Here is a 14,616-nt window from a genome sequence, read left to right on the forward strand (position 1 = left end):
GAGAAGGGCGCCCAGGGAAAGAATTGACTCCTTCATTGTCGAAGTTGTTTGTTGCTAGAGCAACACTATTTTTCTTAATTGGTCAGTGTTTTGTCTGCAAAGTGGGTCTTTAAACAAGAGAACCTTCTCATCTCCTTCATAAAAGTGCTGTTCGAATTTCAATGATAAAGAAGAAGCCTTAAAAGCAATACAAATTAAGATGTTGATGAATAATGATGACTATGGTACCTAAAAGATTCTTTAGTTACTCAGAAGGCTCTTCGGTGTCCTGTGGTCCCTAAGAATCCTCCTTATCAGGAGAACGTCAGCTACCCCCACATAATACTGCAAAACAATTTAGCTAACCGTGTGTTTGAGGGGTGGGATGCTACCACCTTTGATGAAAGGCCCGATACTAATTGTGCTTATCTGTGCAATTATTTAACCTTTCTCGAGCCTTAGTTCTGTCCTCAGTAAAATGGAGACGATAATGCCTACCTGTCAGGTTTGCTGTGGGAATTAATGGAGAAATGAAAACAACTTGATAAAGTAGCTGGCACCTAGTTGGAACCCAATAAATGTGAGGTTTGTTCTTACAGAGTTGAGGTCCTTTCTGTGAATACCTAGGGGACCATTACATGTAATAATTGATATAATCATGCTCAAAGGGACACTCCCAACTTTGTAGATTATATTTAATCTACAAATATAATCTTTTTATTATATTATTTTTTTTGTTTCCATCACCATGTACCCCCTTTATGCCCTCTTCTACCTCTCCCCGCCCCAGTCCATAGAATCTTTTAAAAAAAATATCTGTAATTATTAAACTAGGTGCCTAGGATCCACAGATAAAAAGAAAAGCGTCTGTTTCCAAGGGAGACAGAAAATAACAGCACCATGTAACAAGCAGCAGAGACAGAATGGGGGTGAGGGGAGAGGGAGAGCTGAGAAGTCTGCTTGGGTGAGTGATGGAGGGCTTCCCTGAGGAGGCCAGATGCTTCGTGGAGAAAGGAGTAGGAGCTGGCCTGGCAGAAGGGGAAGAGGTAGGGGAGGGTACAGAGGTGTGAAGAAGCAAATTTTCCATCACGAGGGACCTATTTTAGGTGCTGCTGGAACAGTTAAAAAAAAGCAAAACCTTTTAGCAAAAGACAGGGACGGGTGACTGTGAGGTTCCAACTGATTTTATCTTGCCAGAGACAGGGAGCCACTGAATAATTTTGGTCAGGAAAATAATGGGACAGGGATGAATGGAAAGAAGTGGGAGAAGCCACGCTGGTGTTCCTGAGTGCAGAAGTGAGGCTGGCTGGCTGAAGCCTAGCGCAGCCCCTTCATTCATTTAGTCATTCAACAGATAGTTCCTGAGGGCCTGGCATGGACCAGGCTGAATTCCAGGAGCTTCAGTTAGGCAAGGAACAGGACTGGCAAGGTTTCTGTTCTCATGGAGGAGACTGACAATAGATAAACAAGTAAACAAGCGAAGAACCATCAGATAAATGCTGCTTGGGAAATTAAATGAGGTGATAAGAGTTCCTGGGGGCCTCCCCCGCTACCCCTTCACACCCTTCTGAATTCTCTCCAAGCTTCTTCTTGACTTAACTTTGATTTCCCTAGGAGGCTTTGCTCCTAGAAAAACCTCTATGGTAAATAATTAACCTAGCTTCCTGGGTTCTTCCAATAAGCCTTGCCTGAATGGGGTTAGTCACAGCTAGTCTTCCCCAGGGCCTGGTCAGCTAGTAATCCTTGCTTTAGGACTCCCGATTCTGCCATAAGTCTCAAGTCTAAGGCTAGAGGAAGGTCACAGCAACCTTGAGACCTTTCCTGATCACTGTTCCCATGGCAACGTATGCCCCCTTCCCGTGTCAGCACCCCCCAACCTCATAAATCTATATATCTCCTTTAGAAGAGAAACATTTGTTAGTATGGTTGAAATTGTGTGCTCTTCTCTGAAAAATATAAACTTAAAACTCACTCATCTCTGTGGGCAGGAACGGCTCCATGGGGACATGAGTGTGTGTGTGTGTGTGTGTGTGTGCGCGCTGAGGGCTGGTTTGTGCATGTGTGTGTCTGTGCGCGCTGAGGGCTGGTGTGTGTGTGTGTGCTCGCTGAGGCTGGTGTTTGTGTGTGTGTGCTGAGGGCTGTTTTGTGCATGTGTGTGTGTATCCTGAGGGCTGGTGTGTGTGTGTGTGTGTGTTTGTGCTGAGGGCTGGTGTTTGTGTGTGTTTGTGTGTGCTGAGGGCTGGTGTGTGTGCGTGTGTGTGTGCTGAGGGCTGGTTTGTGTGTGTGTGTTTGTGTGTGCTGAGGGCTGGTGTGTGTGTGTGTGTGCGCGCGTCTGTGTGCTGAGGGCTGGTTTGTGAGTGCGTGTGTGTGCGTGTGTGTGTGTGCTGAGGGCTGGTGTGTGCGTGTGTGTGTATGTGCGCGTGCTGAGGGCTGGTGTGTGCGTGTGTGTGTATGTGCGTGTGCTGAGTGCTGGTGTGTGCGTGTGTGCGCGTGCTGAGGGCTGGTGTGTGCGTGTGTGTGTGTGTGCGCACTGAGGGCTGGTGTTTGTGTGTGTTTGTGTGTGCTGAGGGCTGGTGTTTGTGTGTGTGTGTGTGTGCTGAGGGCTGGTGTTTGCGTGTGTGTGTGTGCACGTGCTGAGGGCTGGTGTATGTGTGTGTGTGTGTGTGTGTGTGCTGAGGGCTGCTGTGTGTGTGTGTGTGTGTGCTGAGGGCTGGTGTGTGTGTGCTGAGGGCTGGTGTTTGTGTGTGTGTGTGTGTGTGTGTGTGTGCTGAGGGCTGCTGTGTGTGTGTGTGTGTGCTGAGGGCTGCTGTGTGTGTGTGTGTGTGCTGAGGGCTGGTGTGTGTGTGTGTGTGTGTGCTGAGGGCTGCTGTGTGTGTGTGTGTGTGTGTGTGTGCTGAGGGCTGCTGTGTGTGTGTGCTGAGGGCTGGTGTGTGTGTGCTGAGGGCTGGTGTGTGTGTGTGTGTGTGTGTGTGTGTGCTGAGGGCTGCTGTGTGTGTGTGTGTGTGTGTGTGTGTGTGCTGAGGGCTGCTGTGTGTGTGTGTGCTGAGGGCTGGTGTGTGTGTGCTGAGGGCTGGTGTGTGTGTGTGCTGAGGGCTGCTGTGTGTGTGTGGTGTGTGTGTGTGTGTGTGTGTGTGTTGAGGGCTGCTGTGTGTGTGTGTGCGCTGAGGGCTGCTGTGTGTGTGTGTGTGTGTGTGTGTGCGCTGAGGGCTGCTGTGTGTGTGTGTGTGTGTGTGCTGAGGGCTGCTGTGTGGTGTGCTGTTGGGCGCTGAGGGCTGCTGTGTGTGTGTGTGTGTGTGTGTGTGCGCTGAGGGCTGCTGTGTGTGTGTGTGCTGAGGGCTGCTGTGTGTGTGTGTGTGTGTGTGTGTGTGTGCTGAGGGCTGCTGTGTGTGTGTGTGTGTGCTGAGGGCTGGTGTGTGTGTGTGTGTGCTGAGGGCTGGTGTGTGTGTGTGTGTGCTGAGGGCTGCTGTGTGTGTGTGTGTGTGTGTGTGTGTGTGCTGAGGGCTGCTGTGTGTGTGTGTGTGTGTGTGCTGAGGGCTGCTGTGTGTGTGTGTGTGTGTGTGCTGAGGGCTGCTGTGTGTGTGTGTGTGTGTGCTGAGGGCTGCTGTGTGTGTGTGTGTGTGCTGAGGGCTGGTGTGTGTGTGTGTGCTGAGGGCTGGTGTGTGGTGTGTGTGTGTGCTGAGGGCTGGTGTGTGTGTGTGTGTGTGTGTGCTGAGGGCTGGTGTGTGTGTGTGCTGAGGGCTGCTGTGTGTGTGTGTGTGCTGAGGGCTGCTATGTGTGTGTGTGTGTGTGTGTGTGTGTGTGCTGAGGGCTGCTGTGTGTGTGTGTGTGCTGAGGGCTGCTGTGTGTGTGCTGAGGGCTGGTGTGTGTGTGTGTGTGCTGAGGGCTGCTGTGTGTGTGTGTGTGCGCGTGCTGAGGGCTGGTGTGTGTGTGTGTGCTGAGGGCTGGTGTGTGTGTGTGTGTGTGCTGAGGGCTGGTGTGTGTGTGTGTGTGTGTGCTGAGGGCTGGTGTGTGTGTGTGTGTGTGTGTGTGCTGAGGGCTGCTGTGTGTGTGTGTGTGCTGAGGGCTGCTATGTGTGTGTGTGTGTGTGTGTGTGTGTGTGTGTGTTGAGGGCTGCTGTGTGTGTGTGTGTGCTGAGGGCTGCTGTGTGTGTGCTGAGGGCTGCTGTGTGTGTGTGTGTGTGTGTGTGTGTGTGTGTGTGTGTGCTGAGGGCTGGTGTGTGTGTGTGTGTGTGCTGAGGGCTGCTGTGTGTGTGTGTGTGCTGAGGGCTGGTGTGTGTGTGTGTGTGTGCTGAGGGCTGGCTGGCGACCCCCAGGCCGAGCACTGAGCCCCGGAGCTGGCGCTGGCTCATCACCATCGGGGCGCACTGGTATGTATGTCAGAACTCCTCAGTGCCAAAGCGATTCCGGCCAAGAACAAAAAAGCAAACGTTGTATTAAATGTAGCCGAAGAAACAAGGAACTAAAAAAGCCGATTTCCGCCCTAACCGGTTTGGCTCAGTGGATAGAGCATTGGCCTGCGGACTAAAGGGTCCCAGGTTCAATTCCGGTCAGGGGCACGTACCTTGGTTGCGGGCATATCCCCAGTAGGGAGATGTGCAGGAGGCAGCTGATCGATGTTTCTCTCTCATTGATGTTTCTAACTCTCTATCCCTCTCCCTTCCTCTCTGTAAAAAATCAATAAAATATATTTATAAAGAAAAAAAAAAGCCAATTTCCCAGTGTGCCCCGTGGTCTTCCCCCATTTGACACATTTACTCACCACGAGTTTTTTAAAAAATTTATTTTATTATGAAAACTTTCAGAGACACAGGAAAGTTCCCTGTGCTTTAGGAAAACCTAGCTGAAGCCCCAGGAGGACCTCTTTGATTTTGCCCAGCTTCTAGGGACTGCCCGGTAGTCATAGCTCTCCCTCTGGGGACTACCACAGTCAAAGATGACTAAATTACGGCCCCAGAGGGTTTTATTCTAGCTGGGGAGAGAATTCTAATAAAAACCTTTCTTTTCTTTATTTTTTTAAATCTTTTTTTTTTTTTTTAGCAGTTTACACCTTACAAGGTGCTTTCACATTCCCAAAGATGTCAAAATCATAAATTCAAGGCTGAAGGAAATTTAGAGATCACCTTGGTGGGGGCAAATGCCTGGCATGTACTGTGCCACTTCCTAAACTCCTGCCCATGGAAGACATTGCTAATTGATCACTCACTCGTTATTGAACACATTTATTGGACCTGTTATGTTAGGAACACAACAGGAAAGCAGACAGACTTGTTTGTTATCCTTATGGAACTCCAGGGGGAAGACAGACATTAAACAAATAATTATACGCATGAAGAGTGTTTTTAAAAAGGCTGAGTGTGGGGGCAGACAGGGCATTACACACCTGGAGATTACCTAGGGGTACAGCAGGGTCAGGAAGGCCTCCCTGAGGAAGTGATGTTTAAGATGAAGTCTAGAGAATGAGGAAACTGAGGCTCTGAGAGGGTGGAAAAAGACACATTGCATGCCAACATGGAAGATGGCATGGGGCAGGGCATCCTCCTGGCCTAAATCTGGGGGCATGGATACTAAATGGGGTAGGTGTCCAGAGGGAGACAGAAGTTGGTCCAGCCAGACCTTGAAAAAAAAATCAATTGATAGGAGAGGGCTGGAAAGTTGAGCAAAAGTCAGATTTATTTATCATCCCCTTTCCTAAGAATTGTTCCCTCACCTCCTATAATTTTAAAAGCTATAATTTACTTGCTACTTACCACGTGGTAGCAATTCACACGAACTCTCACGTCTTCCTTGCCAAATAAGTATTATTGTCCCAGTTTTACAGATGAAAAAGAAAAGAAAAAGAAAGGATTGGGAGGGCTAAAGTTGTACTTTTCCCAAGTCTTTTTTTTTTTTTTTTTTTTTTTTTTTTTTTTTTTTTTTTACATTTTATTGATTCTTTACAGAGAGGAAGGGAGAGGGATAGAGAGTTAGAAACTGATCAGCTGCCTCCTGCACACCCCTACTGGGAATGTGCCCACAACCAAGGTACATGCCCTTGACTGGAACCGAACCTGGGATCCTTCAGTCCGCAGGCCGACGCTCTATCCACTGATCCAAACCAGTTAGGGCTCCCAACTCTTTACTGTCATAAAATCCCAAACTAAAGCTTGCTTTATAACAGCAATCAAAACTTGGAAAGCGAACAATAATCAAAACGTGGAAAGTTAACTGAGGAATCGGAAATAGTACTGGCAGACAGGGTCAGCACAGATGCCCCAGGTGAGTGGACACCGTTAGGCAAAAATCGAATGGTGCTGGGGGACCGGAGGGTGGAGAGGGTGGGGTGCGGTGAGGGGTGGGGTGGGGTGGCGAGGCGTGCGAAGTGACCGAGAGGGCGTCCCTCAGCTGCTCCTGCTCTGCAGGGAGGTGCCCTGCTCTAACCACTACCCGGCCCAGCCCGGTTAATCATTTCCTGACCTTCCTCCTTTCGTCCTGCCCGCAGGATTGCCACATCCTCCTCCTCCTCCTCCTGCTCGCTTCCTGGCCTTGCTGTTCCTTCGCCGGGTTTTACAAGGAGCTCCAACTTCGAATCAGTATTTGTAATAGCCCCAAAGGTCCTCAAGGCCTTGTCCCAGAGAGATCGCAGGCTCGCCTGGGTGTAACGCCTGCTCAAAAGGCCCCTTGCAGCTTTCCCTATTCACTTTCGACGAAGAGGTCAGCGTCGAGGATCCTATCCCCCCACCGCCCTCCCGCACGCCTTAACCAATTACAGGCAGAATCAGTCCCCCCCACCCCCTCCCCCGGAGGAAAAAAAAAGAGTGTGAGTGTGTGTGTGTGTGTGTGTGTGTGTGTGTGCGCGCGCGCGCGCGCTAACTGCAGCTTGCAGGGTGGAGCGAGGTTTAAATGGGTATTGTGTGGCAAGTGCCTGGTTGGGAGACAATAGTAGGTGTTTAACAAAAGTTAGATCCCTTGTCTTTTTATCGGCTGGCTACCAGGACCTCGCGCTCAGCAAGCCTGGTTAGGCATCTCTCAAACGCCCAGTGTAGGGTGAGGTATGGAAGTCCTACCACGTGCTTGAGGTAATGCACGAGGTGAGTCACAACGACAGGGGTTGAACTCAGATTCGTGGGCGCCCCAGCGGGTCCGGTCACGCAGCACCCAGGTGACTGGCTCCGGCCACGTGTTCAGAACCTAGAACCTGGTCAGCATCGCACCTGCCGCCAGGAGAATACTCAATACTGCTCTGCAGCCCGCTGGGCCGCGGGGGGAGGCGGCAGGCTCTTAACTTGAGCTTGTGTCGTCTTGTGTAACATGGGGGCTATAGTGCGAGTCGGCCCGAGTGGTTTTATTTTCTCCTTCACTTCCTTTCTCTTTCTTTCTTTCTTTCTTTCTTTCTTTCTTTCTTTCTTTCTTTCTTTCTTTCTTTTTCTTTTTTTTTTTTTTTTTGTCTCTTTCACACTTTCTTGTATGGCCAGATTTTCTACCACGGTGTAGTCATACCACCGCACACCACGCAGGATCAATCAGTCTTGTGAGTGCGAGTGCTCGTTGGCCGCGGTTAACACCGTGGACCGGACCGGCGTGTCTCCTCCTGGAGCCCAGGGGCTCGGGGAAGCCGCGGCCGCCCGGGGCGGCAGAGTTGAGAAAGTCATTTAGGAGCGCAGCTTGACTCTGGGACACCCGCGGGGGAGCTCCGGGCGGCAGGACCCCACCCCGCGGAGTGGCAGGGGGCGGGGCTGGGCGATGGGGCGTGGCCTGTCCAGGGGAGGGGCGTGGCCGGCCTGGGAAGACGGAAGCCCCCGCCTAGGGGTGGCGGCAGAACCCGGATCCCGGAACGTCCAGTTCTCCGGAGCGGGGCTTCTGGAGACGGCGGGCGAGAAAACCCGGCGCCCGGAAGCCTTTGCTTTCTTTGACGCAAGGGCTCGGGACGCAGCCGCCTTCGGCCGAGCGCCCAGCGAGGAGCGACCCCAGACGGAGCCTTTGGAGTCCGTCCGCCCCCACCTCGCCCGGACCCCGAGCCTCGGTCCTCCTCGCCGCTCTCCTCGTGGCCATGGAGTGTCCGCACCTCAGCTCCAGCGTCTGCATCGCTCCGGACTCAGCCAAGTTCCCCAACGGCTCCCCGTCGTCGTGGTGCTGCAGCGGTGAGTGCGGCCCCAGGCGGCCCCGCCGCGCACCCGAGGCCCCGGCTCCGCCGGGCCTGCCGTCTAGGGGCCGAGGGCGGCCGGCGCGCGGACTCGGCAGGGATGAGGGCGAGCCGGTTGCGGGGGCCGGGGAGGGTATGCGGTGAGGCGGGCGCGGGCGGGCGCGGTGGGCAGAGCGGCCGCGGCTCCTTTGTTTTACGCGGCCCGACGGTCGGGCCGGCGAAGGGGAGGCCGCGCGGGGCGGGAGCCCGCTGGGGCCGCGAGCGCGTGGGGGCAGCGACGCACCGCACCGGGAGCCGGGCCTGCGGCTGCGCCCCCGCCCCGCCCTGGGGCTGTGCTCGCCCGAGTCGCCGGGTCGGGGGCGGTAGTGGCGGGTGTCCGGCCCCCACAGGGCGGTCTCACGTGTGGAGGGGCCTGAGTGGCGTCGCGCCCTCGGCGGGACGGGAAGACGCCGCTCTCCGGGCGCAGCTTTGTCTGGGCTTCGGGGCGCCCCGGCCTTTCGCCGCTGGCCCCAGCCCCGCTGCCCTCCGCTTGCCCGCAGGCAACCCGATCTGTGCCGGGCGGGAGCTCCGGGCCGCGGGAGGTGCTCGGTGCTCAGCGCTCAGCGCTCAGCGCTCGGGCGGCCGAGGTTGGAGTCTTTCATCACCCGGGGAGGGTGAAGTTTGAAAACAAGCTGTGGCCCGGAAAGCTCGGGGGCCGACCCAGCAGCCGCTTGGGAGGGCGGCTCGATGGCCTGGAGGGTGTTGTGTGGTCTGAAACTGCGCTGGGGTTCCCGAGTTCAAGTGCGGCGTAACAATTATTAGGTTTATGCAGTGCTTTTGCATCGCTTACGCAAATGAACTCCTTCTGCCGGCCCGTTGGAAACCCCACTACCCTCTTATTGTCTGTTCCGCCGACTTAGGATCGCACCGGCCGCACCGCATTGATTACTTCCTGGTAGGGGCCTGGTGCCGCCGCTAGAGTCTTTGTTTATTAGATTTGAGACGGTCCGTGGTAGCTTGGATTGTAGGGTAAAATTCGAATGGTGCCCTACAAAAACCTTAAAATTTATTTGCAGAAATCTAGGCACACAGCCCTGGTACGATTTAGCAGTGTGACATTTCTCATTACGGGCTGCAGCTGGGAAGGTAGTTTAGAGGCTGCCGTAACACTTTTGACAGGTTTCTTCTTCAATGGTAATCATGTCCTTGGAGGAAAACATAGGTAACGCCACAAAGAAAGATATACTCTGGGATAAGGAATAGAAATAACCCCGGTTCCCTCGGACCTCTCAGAGGTTTGGTGCTTTGCTTGCCTTTGTAAAGTCGGATTGTTTTTTTTTTCTGCAAGAAGCCTTTTAAAGATCAACCGGTTAATTGGTTTTACAGTGCGGTATTGCAGTTCTTTTATGAGGGTACAGAAACTTGTATAAATTAGCTCTTACATATGAATACATCTTTTGCAGTGAATGTTGAGTATGGAACAACAAATAAAGGTGCATCGAATTGCTTTACAAAATTGGTTGTTGGTGCATTCGCTACAATTGTAGTTATAGCTGTGATACTATAACTGTAACTTTTAATTTTTTTCCAAAAGAGATTTGAAAAAAAAAATGGCCTAAGTAAACACTAGGAAAAGCATACCTCATGAGGAATGATGAAATTACTCTTGCTCATCTCTTGTAAATAAACTACAGGACAGTTAGCACAATTCTGTTTTTGTGTTGTTTTGTTGTTGTTGTTTTCTGGTAAAATCACATCAAATTTTAAAATGCCCTCGCTGGGCACATGCAAATGGCAGATAACCTCTTGTGAGGCAGTCTTGCCTTTGTCAGTCGTGGAAAAGAGATGCAGAAAAGTGGGCATTTCTTGAGGAATGTAAGTTAAAATGGAGCATAACTAGAGACTTGTGCTGGTAACAAGAACGTTTCTAGCCCTAATGGAGGGATAATTTCTGTCCAAGGGGTAGGATGGTACTTTGCCTCTCGCTTGGGTTTGTAGACCAATAAAGCAAGTTTAACTTTATGTGGGGATTTCTTCTGTCCATATTCCATTCTGTAAATTGAACCTATTGGCATCCATCCATTCATTAATCTAATGTTACTGTATTGAGCTCCATCTTGTTCTTACCTGCCTGTTGTTTCAGTGATTAAATGATTAGTAAATCTGTGAGTCCTTATCTGTGTGTGTGTGTGTGGGTGTTTGTGTGTGTGTCCTTAACTAATTCATCATCTTGGAGGGTTATATATTCTGGTATTTATCCTCCAACACTCTTGAATTTTCTCTCTATCTCTCTTTTGGTAGGGAACCAAAGGGTAGCCAATGTGTTGAATAATGGTGTGACTGAGTATTGTGTCTGATTATGTTCTTATTAATGAGCGAAAAAATCCCTGTTTTGGCACTGGGACAATAAAAGTAATGCCCTTGCCCTGTTTTCATTGGAATTACACCACAGTGAAACAGCTTTAAAGCAGCCAAGCAGTTGCAAAAGATGAACATCCCTAGGCCCTATTAGCTAGCAGTACATTCTTGGACAAGTAGTTCTGTTTCCTTTAAGCATCAGTTTCATGAAGTCATCTGTAAAAAGGGTAATACTTCACAGGTTGCTGTTAGGATGAATAAGGCAATTTTTGTGAAAAATGTTAAGAAACACTATTCAAACAATAGGAAGTATTATAGGTCAGAACATCTTTATAAAGAGGACTCTAAATACTTAAATATCTAAAGCCCCTTAAATAGGGCCTAGGATAGAATGGCTTCATGCTGAATTATGCTTTCCAAGGAGATATATTACTCAACAAGATGAGAGGGTCTAAGAAGTAATTATATTTCAGAGTTAACTTGAGCTTCTTATCTGTGGAAGGCACTGTGTGTTAGGTTATGTAATTGTGTACTGTAGCTGTTCTCAAAACTGTTTTGTTCTCAGGACCCCTTTACCCTTAAAAGTTATTGAGAACCCAAAGAGCTTTTGTTGCTATGGCTCACGTTTATTGAAGTTGCTGTACCAGAAATTAAAACGGAAAAATTTTTTAATGTGTATTTATTAAATCACTTACAAATAAAAATAATCTATTACTTGTTAACATAAACCATAGTTTCCATAAAATATCTTTTCAAAACAAAATTTAGTAAAAAGAGCAGCAGCATTTTATATTTTTGCAACTGTTGTCTAGCATAATAGGAGACAGCTGGATTTTCATATCTGCTTTTGCATTCAGTCTCTGGTTACATTATACATCATGTAGAATCTGGAAAACTCTAATGCATGCTTGTGAGAGAATGAGGATAAAAAATATAAGTAACACTTTAATATTATTTATGAGAATCATTTGACCTCATGTGCCCCCTAAGAGGGTCTTGAAAATTCTCAGGAGTCCAGGACCACACTTTGAGAACCCACTAGTATACAACTATAGCAACAGCTAAGGACACCTGCTCTTAATAGAATAGCTATGAAGTATTAGGGAAATCCTTAAAGCTTTAAGGCTAGCAACCCTTATGTCTTTGTGGAAACTTACAAAGCTTTTGAAATATATTAGCTGGGCAACAGATCATGGGGTCCAATAGTCCTTTGCTTTGAAAAATGTTAGTCTAATCTAGTTGGGGAGAGACAGGAAGCTAACTGGTTAGAAGATAAATCCATGTTGTGGTTTAAGGTAAATGTTGAAAATAGCAATCTCCTAATAAGGTAAAAGCTGATTTATGTCTAATCTTTGCTAAAGGCATTCTCATTTTAAATGAAAAATTTTTAAATACAAACTAGGACATTCTCTCAAGCTTTTTGGTGTGTGCACATACCAGATATTATATTCAGAAGCTGGAGGCTTGGGCAGTTATTTTTTTCTGTGGATAGAAGCGTTGAACCAGAGGCAGAATACAGGGAAAAAATACTCAAATTGTTTTTAAAAAAATATCCTAAACACAACTGTTTTCAATAACTTAGGCAGGCTGAAGACCAGGCATTTGAACTTCAGGGTTTTTGGTGAGCCAGTTAAATTGGCAATATTTTCATAGTTACAGGCATCAAAAATTTTCCCTGATTAATTCTTCAAAGAGTTGTGTATGCCTCTTTATAGGTATCCAGGACACACTTCCCCTCGCATTACTTATGAAAAGTAAGTATAGATCAAGTAAATGGTTGGCAGGTTTGGAGTGGATATTGGAGATAAACCCTATTTTTGAAGATCCATTTAGTAGGATAATATACTGATTATTGAGTCCTTGTCAGTGGTAATAAATGTGTAATTTGTGACAAAAGTAAGAAATCAGTTATTTTGTGTCACATTTCTCTTACAGCCCACTTCTAAAGAGGATTCTGGTATTCTGATTAAATTTTCTAGATAGGATCAGTTCCTTAGGAAAAATGCATTTACCTTTTGAAGTAACACTTTATGAAGTATTTATTAAGTGCCTAGAACATAAGACAGTAAATATGTGTTTAAAGAATGAAGAAATTTTCTTCCATTTACATTGTGGCTGGAATGGTCTTTATGTTGAAAATGAATGCAGAGCAAGTGAGCTTCCCCCCAGAATGCTTTCACCTGTCCTCACTCTCCGTATTTTATTCTGTAGCTTTGACTGGATTGTCAGCACGTGACCATCTGCTGCGATGTTGTTACCACAATGAATTTGAATTTTGACATTCTGTATTTCTAGGTGGGCAGGTGGACATTGTAGTAGTAAATGTGACTAAGGCAGTTAAAAATCCGTGGGCAGGTGATACTTTTTTCACATTCTCAAGATTAATATTTAAATTTTACTTACTTTTCTAGAGGATTTAAACTTTTTAAGAAAATATTTGTAAGCTTGAGCCAAATATAATTGCTTTTCTAGTTTTTCTGGCAGTAGTATTCTGCCCCCACCACCACCCCCAGACCTTAAGGTAACCTCACCATATTTTAATAGTCTCAAAATAATTTGTGGTAGATGTGAAAGAGCTGGAATTTAGAATGTGTATCATTTGTTTGGTTGAGGAAATTGCCCTCTAGGGATTGAGGTTAGTATTTTGCTGTTGTGAAAAAGAATACATTGATCCGAGGTTATTTTCTAAACAGTCTTCTTAGGCCAGGAAAGAATGGGGTTGAGGGGAGAATTTGAACTCTTTGGTTCACTTTCCCATTAATCCTTTATTCTCAAAATAATTCATTCTCATTATTCTTTGCTTTTATAGCATTAGCCTTAGCCTCTTAGAACATCCTACTGTTTCCTCGTTGAAATTTGTGCAACTTCCTTCTTTACTAGAATATAATAGATTAATTTTGGATCCTTCAAATTAGATTTAGAGATACTTACATTTTTATAGTGTTTGTAGCTAGTAAGCAGAACAGTGAGTAATTGAGTTTGTAGCTCACTGAGTAATTTAAATTCCTGTTTTAAAATTTAATTGAGTCTTCCATCAGGGAGTAATTTACATGTATATTTCCTCCTAACCTGCTTTGTTTTTTTCTTTTTGAGCCCCCTCCCCCCCTCTTGAGCTATTTTATGTATTTTCCTTCTTTGGGAAAAAAAAAATACTGTATTAGCCTCCTTTGATTAAGCTACAGTTTCTGACCAACCTGCCTATGGGTTTTGTGTTTAACCTGGGCATCGGAATAGACTTGGGTAGGTAGTTTATCAGTGTGAGAAGTGGAAAATGTAGATGGTTTAATGTTTTAGTGTTTTATGTTTATTCATAGCTCCTTTAGACTGAGAGCAACTGCATTCTAGGTGTGTTAATAGAGCTTTCCTGGACAGATGGCTTAGAAGGAAGTACTTAGATTCTCAGTAGGGACTAGTACTTTTTGGAGGGAGTATTTGTGATGAAGCTTACCTTGATTGACAGTTTAGAATGCTGAAAATAGCATTAACAACAGTAACAGCTTGTTCATCTTACCAAGAATTGTTTTGTGCCAAGACTGCTCAAGATGCTCTACAATTTGTAATAGCCTGTTTTGAGAACGTAGGTAAGATTAGGTATCTTTCAGACTGAAAGGAAATTTACCTAAAAAATGTTCTTTGCAGTTGTATCCTGAAATCTTTTGGGGTTGTTGAATGAGCTTTGGTTTAGAAGCTTGTAAATAGAGATCATCTTTTAACTGCTGTGAGACTGCAGATGTTAGTATCTATAGTAATTCCAGATGTTTTCGCATTTGTTAGTTTTACTGAGTAGGAGGAGAACTGAGAACAGCATAAAGTAACTTCAAAGCAGTTTGCTAGCATTTATTCCTAATTTAATTAACTACCCATCCTTGTAGTTTTTCCTGTTTTATAGATTGTGAAACTGAGACAGATTAAGAGAGTTGCTTAACATGCTTAGGGAAGGGGGAGGGTAGTAGATAGAACCTAAAGTTTACATTCAAATGCCATTCAAACTATACTTTTGGGTTGTCTTTATTTTGTCATCCAGTAACTTAATGCTTGATAAATTTAAAGGATTTAAAGTGTGTAGAAACATACTTGAAATACTTCCTTTGAAGATTCTTGACATAAAAATATATTTTAAATTTCATATTTTAAAAATAATTTATTTAAATTCTGAATTTGATGAGCTCTTTCTCCCCCTGT

General features: G+C 46.8%; 1 protein-coding gene across 4 annotated transcripts in view; it reads left to right on the forward strand.

The window, feature by feature from the left end:
• The first annotated feature begins 7,750 nt into the window (after window positions 1-7,750).
• USP3 (ubiquitin specific peptidase 3) overlaps window positions 7,751-14,616 on the forward strand; it is a 101,120-nt gene continuing 94,254 nt past the window's right edge. Inside the window, exon 1 of one of the 4 annotated variants that reach the window (XR_004966837.1) lies at window positions 7,751-8,095. Coding sequence is in view for 3 of the 4 variants with exons in the window: in XM_036304029.1 (XP_036159922.1) it covers window positions 8,005-8,095 (91 nt within the window). In the remaining variant the exon portion in view is untranslated. The remainder of the gene's footprint in view (window positions 8,096-14,616) is intronic. The other 3 variants (XM_036304029.1, XM_036304047.1, XM_036304063.1) reach the window with 3 other exon arrangements.

This window comes from Myotis myotis, unplaced genomic scaffold, assembly GCF_014108235.1.
Source record: "Myotis myotis isolate mMyoMyo1 unplaced genomic scaffold, mMyoMyo1.p scaffold_m19_p_1, whole genome shotgun sequence".
NCBI lineage: Eukaryota > Metazoa > Chordata > Mammalia > Chiroptera > Vespertilionidae > Myotis > Myotis myotis.